This window comes from Heptranchias perlo, chromosome 27, assembly GCF_035084215.1.
Source record: "Heptranchias perlo isolate sHepPer1 chromosome 27, sHepPer1.hap1, whole genome shotgun sequence".
NCBI lineage: Eukaryota > Metazoa > Chordata > Chondrichthyes > Hexanchiformes > Hexanchidae > Heptranchias > Heptranchias perlo.
The window spans coordinates 41,877,921-41,884,939 of NC_090351.1; the positions used below are offsets into that span (position 1 = coordinate 41,877,921).

A 7,019-nucleotide genomic window follows, 5' to 3' on the forward strand; every position below is an offset into this window, starting at 1 on the left:
CTGACCCTCCGACAGTGCGGCGCTCCCTCAGTACCGACCCTCCGACAGTGCGGCGCTCCCTCAGTACTGACCCTCCGACAGTGCGGCGCTCCCTCAGTACTGACCCTCCGACAGTGCGGCGCTCCCTCAGTACTGACCCTCCGACAGTGCGGCGCTCCCTCAGTACTGCCCCTCCGACAGTGCGGCGCTCCCTCAGTACTGACCCTCCGACAGTGCGGCAGTCCCTCAGTACTGACCCTCCGACAGTGCGGCGCTCCCTCAGTACTGACCCTCCGACAGTGCAGCACTCCCTCAGTACTGACCCTCCGACAGTGCGGCGCTCCCTCAGTACTGCCCCTCCGACAGTGCGGCGCTCCCTCAGTACTGACCCTCCGACAGTGCAGCACTCCCTCAGTACTGACCCTCCGACAGTGCGGCGCTCCCTCAGTACTGACCCTCCGACAGTGCAGCACTCCCTCAGTACTGACCCTCCGACAGTGCAGCACTCCCTCACTACTGACCCTCCGACAGTGCGGCGCTCCCTCAGTACCCACCCTCCGACAGTGCGGCGCTCCCTCAGTACTGACCCTCCGACAGTGCGGCACTCCCTCAGTACTGACCCTCCGACAGTGCGGCGCTCCCTCAGTACCGACCCTCCGACAGTGCGGCGCTCCCTCAGTACTGACCCTCCGACAGTGCGGCGCTCCCTCAGTACTGACCCTCCGACAGTGCGGCGCTCCCTCAGTACTGACCCTCCGACAGTGCGGCGCTCCCTCAGTACTGCCCCTCCGACAGTGCGGCGCTCCCTCAGTACTGACCCTCCGACAGTGCGGCGCTCCCTCAGTACTGACCCTCCGACAGTGCGGCACTCCCTCAGTACTGACCCTCCGACAGTGCAGCACTCCCTCAGTACTGACCCTCCGACAGTGCGGCGCTCCCTCAGTACTGACCCTCCGACAGTGCGGCACTCCCTCAGTACTGACCCTCCGACAGTGCGGCGCTCCCTCAGTACTGACCCTCCGACAGTGCGGCGCTCCCTCAGTACTGACCCTCCGACAGTGCAGCGCTCCCTCAGTACTGACCCTCCGACAGTGCGGCGCTCCCTCAGTACTGACCCTCCGACAGTGCGGCGCTCCCTCAGTACTGACCCTCCGACAGTGCGGCGCTCCCTCAGTACTGACCCTCCGACAGTGCGGCGCTCCCTCAGTACCTGGAGTGGGGGCTCGGACCCACGAGCTGTGGAGTTGGGGGTGAGCGAGTGAACCTCCGACTGAGGCACAGGGAACGTTTGATGCGGGAGGAGCTGTCGGGGGAGCGGTGATGGGGGTCAATGTGGGGGTGATGGGGGTCAATGTGGGGGTGATGGGGGTCAATGTGGGGGTGATGGGGGAGGGGCTTCATTTCGCTCCTGTCTGTCAGAGGTAGAGGCGGGGCTACCCCGCCCCCTGGACCCTAACCCCGCCCCCTGGACCCTAACCCCGCCCCCTGGACCCGAACCCCGCCCCCTGGACCCTAACCCCGCCCCCCACCCCATTGTCGGCCCTCCCCCGGGCCCGGTTTGGGTCATGTGACGAGCTCCTGTTGATCATGTGACCGGGACACGGGCAGAGCGCGGATTTTGTGCGGGGAATGGAGGCGGTTCTGGAGCAACATCTGGGGGAGACGTGAGTGACGGGAGGCCGAGGCCTGGGGCCTGGGGCCTGGGGCCTGGGGGGAGCGGGAGGCCGAGGCCTGGGGGGAGCGGGAGGCCGAGGCCCGGGGGGAGCGGGAGGCCGAGGCTCGGGGGGAGCGGGAGGCCGAGGCCTGGAGCCCCACTGCAACAGTCGAGTCTGGAGGCAACCGAGGCCCGGGTGAGGGTTTCAGCGGTCGGGGGGCGGGGGTCGGAAGCTGAGCTCAGGGTGAGCAGGAGGCCGAGACTGTGAACGGCCGGGTTCAGCCTCAGACAGAGACCCGGGGGGAGGGACCCGGGGCCGAGGGTCGGTCCGGGGGTGGGGGGGCCGGGGCCGAGGGTCGGTCCGGGGGTGGGGGGTCCGGGGGTCGGTCCGGGGGTGGGGGGTCCGGGGGTCGGTCCGGGGGTGGGGGGTCCGGGGGTGGGTCCGGGGGTGGGGGGCCGAGGGTCGGTCCGGGGGTGGGGGGCCGAGGGTCGGTCCGGGGGTGGGGGGCCGAGGGTCGGTCCGGGGGTGGGGGGGCCGGGGCCGAGGGTCGGTCCGGGGGTGGGGGGCCCGGGGCCGAGGGTCGATCCGGGGCCGAGGGTCGGTCCGGGGGTCACGGTGCGGGAGCGGGAAGAGAAGCCGCTTCAGGAGATTCTCCGGCTGCGACTGGATCGGAACCGGAACCGGGGGAGGGGGGGGTGAGGGTCAAACCGGGCACCGGGCTGGGGAGGGGGGGGAGCGGGGGGTCACCGCGGTCACGGGCGGTTTCAGTCCTGCGGCCGGGGCGGAAACCTGATTCAAACATGGAGCCGCGGGAAATCTCAGATTTGAGACCCTTTCCCGGAATTTGGAGGAAAGCGGAGGGGGGGGGGAGGGGGGGAGAGGAGGGGGGGGGGAGAGGAGGGGGGGGGGGAGAGGAGGGGGGGGACAGAGGGGGGGGGGGACAGAGGGGGGGAGAGGAGGGGGGGGGGGTCCGGGGGGGAGAGCGGGAGGTTTTCACAAACCGCCGCCTCACATTGAGTTTTGTCTCCTGCGCTCCCTCAGGATGAAGAACCCGGCCATTGTCGGCGTTCTCTGCGCCGATGAACAAGGTCTGAACCTGGGCTGTAAGTATTGAGCTCAATGAGATCACGTGTCCACATCAGAGCGGATCCGCCCCGCCCCCCTCACTCACCCTCCCCTCACCCCGCGGGCCCCCCCCGCCCCTGCCCTCCTCACCCCCCCCTCCCCCCTCCCCCGCCCCCCCCTCCTCACCCCGCGGGCCCCCCCGCCCCTGCCCTCCTCACCCCCCCTCCCCCGCCCCCCCCTCCTCACCCCGCGGGCCCCCCCGCCCCTGCCCTCCTCACCCCCCCTCCCCCGCCCTCCTCACCCCGCGGGGCCCCCCGCCCCCCTCACCCCCCCTCCCGGTGCTGGTCTTTCTGTTTGTCTCTCGATGTGAGCCCTCCCTGTGAGCGATGTCCAGTGCTGACCCCTCGTGCCCGGTCACTCGCTGGGCCTGGCACTTTGTGGTGGAAGTGAGTGTTGGTTGTGATGAGGATTTTGTGCTCTCCAGGCCGCGGGTCGCTGATTGATGAACACGCGGGTGTTGTGTCCGTCCTCGCACAGCAAGCAGCAAAACTGACCACGGACCCTACTGACGTACCGGTCATTTGTCTGGAGTCGGACAACGGGTGAGGGGTTTGAACAATTGTCACTGTGGGTTCTCACTGGGGAGGGGGTCGGGGGGAAGGGGAGGGGTCTGGTGGGGTGTGAAGGCCATCGGGGCGGGCAGTGTGATCGGGGGTCTGGTGGGGGGGGGGTCTGGTGGGGTGAGTGGGGGTCTGGTGAGGGGGAGGGGGTCTGGGGGGGTTAAGTGAGGGAGGGAGGGGGTGGGGGAAGGTGGAGAGACATCTCCTTTGTCTAAATATAATCCGACTCCACTCAGCAGGAGTGGGGGTCTGTGACCAATGGTTGCCATCAGACCTTGGCCCAGACGCTGGCCGGTTATTTAACATCACAGACAAGCCTTGGCTCACAGTGGTTTGTAGTCAGAAACGGGACCCCTTCTCATTCCCCGTTTCCCCCCTTTCCCCTGATCTGTAAGACGCTAAACTGAGTTCATTGAAACCAGTTGTGTTGGATGTGAATCCAATCCATATTCAAACAGAGACACTTTACGGCAGATTCCGGGCGGCCTGAGGTCTCGGGCCGAGGGACATTGGGAGCGTAGAGTGGGCTTCACTTGGTGTCTGATCCAGTGCCGGATACCGACATCGGAAAACTGATGTTCTCAAGCCGAAAACGTCAAGTGGTTTCCTGAGGAAAATTGTCTGAGGCAGAGATCGAGCTTCCTGATAATCTCGAGCATGTTGTGGGGGGGTCTGGGGTCTGGCCGAGGCAGGGTTGGGGGTCTGGATGCTGCAGGTGGTGTAAGTTCCCCCTGCACCGGACGGGGGTGGGGGGGAGGAGCCGAGGAGTCTGCTCCTGGATCATGTGTGGGTGCGTGGAGGAGGGGTAGTGATGGGCGAACTGTGCCTTTGGAACCTGTCCCCCAGCGAGAGTTCAGCAGCGAAAGGGGAGACACCAAGTACACCCCACGTGCAGGATTTGGAATGTTTTGCGATAAGCTTTGAAGGGGAAAGAGAGAGGGGGGAGGGGGAGCAGGCAGAGGCAGCCGGGGTTAGAGGTTAGAGGTCAGGGGAGCGTGGAGTTTCAACAGTTGTCATAGGAACAGAGCAAAGAACTTGCATTTTATACAAAGCCTCGATGTCCCCGAGTGCTTTCCAGCCAATGAAGTACGTTTAAAGTGTCGTCACTGTTGTAATGTAGGAAACACGGCAGCCAATTTGTGCACAGCAAGATCCCACAAACAGCAATGTGATAATGAGCAGATAATCTGTTTTCAGTGATGTTGGTTGAGGGATAAATATTGGCCCCAGGACACCGGGGAAAACTCTCTTCCTCTTCGAAATAATGCCATGGGATCTTTTGCAGAGGGGGCCTTGCATTAATGACTGACCTGAAAGACGGCACTCCCTCGGTCCTGCCCCCGCGATGGTGCCGCGCCCCCTCGGCGGTGACCGGCCGGCGGTGCCGCGCCCCCTTGGCGGTGAACTGTGTCGGCCCGAATTTTGTGCTCAAGTCTCTGAAGTGGGACTTGAACCCACGACCTCTGACTCCGAGGTGCGAGCGCTGCCACTGAATCATGGCCGACACCGTAGGAGGCCGAGGGTGTGTGCGAGAGCTCGTGGTGGGAACATGAGGCAGGAGATGGGGGAAACGCTCCTGTTCTAACGGTGAATTGTCAGCTTTGAAGGGCTGGAGTGTTTTTTATTCACTTGCTGTTTCTCTCTCCAGGAATATCATGATACAGAAACATGGAGGCATCACCATCGCTGTGCACAAGATGATTGTCTGAGTGATGCCGAGGACCTGAGACGTGCTGGGAGTTATCAGCCTTGGCCACTACTCGGGAGGAGCCGCATCTTGTTTTAAAAGGCAGCTTCTGATCTCAGTGAGGGGAGGAGAAGATAAAACTATTTGATCAGTCTTTGTGTGGAATTGGTTTCAAATTAAACACAAACTCAATTAGCAAAAGTGTGTGGTTTTCAGTATCCTGAGCTGGGAGGGGTGATCATCTCCTCCTCCTCCTCCTCTTGTCTGTCCTGAAATAATTGTGACATGACTTCAGTGAATTTCGACTCCAGGTTCTATAAGCCTCTCTCTAAAGTTGGGTTCAGGTGAGAATAATTGGGGATTGAGAAGGGGGTGAAACAGGAGCAGAGCAAATCCCTGGATAGTAACCCAACAATCCCAGAAAGGGAGTTATAGTATTGGATGTGTTGGGTTCATCCTATTGCCTGTAACTCTGGTGTAGGGCTGATGTGGGATCTCTCCCTGGGAGTTCTTGGTTCACTCCTGATGACAGTATCTCGTCTGTTCCACCCTCTGGATCTAAAGTTGTGTAACATTCCCTCTGACTTGTGAAACTTGGATTTTTCCTGGTTTTCCCCTGGAGCCCGTGCTGAGGCTGCGTTTTGCAGAGTTGAGGAGCCTCCGATGGGCCAGAGGTTCAGTGGACATGGTCCAGACTAGAGGACCTGTTGTAACTCTGCACACCCCTAGTAACGAGCAAGATGAATGTGCTTCCTCTCACTGCCCTGTATAACATAACATTAAGAACTTTAAATAAAATGTTGGAGAATTTCCCTTAGTCTTGCAGTCTAACTTGTCGTCTTTGTTACGGAATGAAAAATAATGACTGTGATCTGGTCCCTCAGGCTTATGAGTCTGGGGAGTAACCTCGTCTTTGGTTTAAGGTCACGATAAATATCGAGTCTGAATCGAAGGAAAGGTTTGTGTTTCGGGAGATGTGCTGAGTGAGTCAGAAACTGGACGTACGGTGTGAATATTCACCACCAGAGGGCAGAGCAAGGCCGAGTGATTGTCCCCAACTCAACACGTCCCTTTGCAGGGCCTGAAATGGCTCCATCTGGGACCCTGCCCAGGGAGCTGGGCACATTGTACACTCATTCTTCAGGTGGGATGTCACAGCAGACTCCATCGGCCTGGTCTAGTGGCTCAGGTAGGCATTGCACATCCCATGGCACAATTCCAAGGATAGTAGGGAGTTTTTCCCGTATCCTGGTCAACATTCTCCTCCCAAACCAACATCAGGTAATTCCTGGATACTAAGGGACTCGGGGGATATGGGGTGGAAATTGAAACGGCCCAATTACACCGGGTCCTGATCCCTTTATCTGCCATTTGTGGGGGTTTGATGTCTGTCACAGGATGTTTGCAAATCATGTGACATTCCCACATTTACACCCTTAGCAACACGGTGCAAGGGATGCCTTTATCCCAAAACTCTGCTGCCCTGTATCCTAACTCGCGCCAAGTCCTGTTCACCCATCGCCCCTGTGTTCACTGACTTACATTGGCTGAACCTGTAAATTCCATTGAGGGCGGGGCTGCCTGGGGCTCTTTCCTGCCGTGGGTAACAGGCCCCTGAGGAAATTCAGGGCTTTGCTGTCATGGTCCAGATGCGGAAGTGTGAAGGCAACCCGTGCAATCCCAGCAGGGGTCAAAGCCCCTCCCTCTGGTACACTGATCTCCCGTCAGAGCCCCTCCCTCTGGTACACTGGTCTCCCGTCAGAGCCCCTCCCTCTGGTACACTGGTCTCCCGTCAGAGCCCCTCCCTCTGGTACACTGGTCTCCCGTCAGAGCCCCTCCCTCTGGTACACTGGTCTCCCGTCAGAGCCCCTCCCTCTGGTACACTGGTCTCCCGTCAGAGCCCCTCCCTCTGGTACACTGGTCTCCCGTCAGAGCCCCTCCCTCTGGTACACTGGTCTCCCGTCAGAGCCCCTCCCTCTGGTACACTGGTCTCCCGTCAGAGCCCCTCCCTCT

General features: G+C 61.1%; 1 protein-coding gene across 1 annotated transcript; it reads left to right on the plus strand.

The window, feature by feature from the left end:
* The first annotated feature begins 1,528 nt into the window (after window positions 1–1,528).
* Window positions 1,529–5,823, plus strand: lamtor5 (late endosomal/lysosomal adaptor, MAPK and MTOR activator 5). The gene is made up of 4 exons (XM_068007753.1): window positions 1,529–1,643; window positions 2,676–2,737; window positions 3,184–3,301; window positions 4,968–5,823. The coding sequence occupies exons 1-4, from the start codon at window positions 1,609–1,611 to the stop codon at window positions 5,026–5,028; spliced, it is 276 nt and encodes a 91-aa protein (XP_067863854.1). The 5' UTR covers window positions 1,529–1,608; the 3' UTR covers window positions 5,029–5,823.
* Window positions 5,824–7,019: the final 1,196 nt, after the last annotated feature.

Coding starts and splice junctions, on each gene's coding strand:
- lamtor5 (XM_068007753.1), top strand. CDS start 1,609: ATGGAGGCGGTTCTGGAGCAACATCTGGGGGAGAC. Junction 1,644..2,675: donor GAGCAACATCTGGGGGAGAC/GTGAGTGACGGG, acceptor GCGCTCCCTCAG/GATGAAGAACCCGGCCATTG. Junction 3,302..4,967: donor TGTCTGGAGTCGGACAACGG/GTGAGGGGTTTG, acceptor TTCTCTCTCCAG/GAATATCATGATACAGAAAC.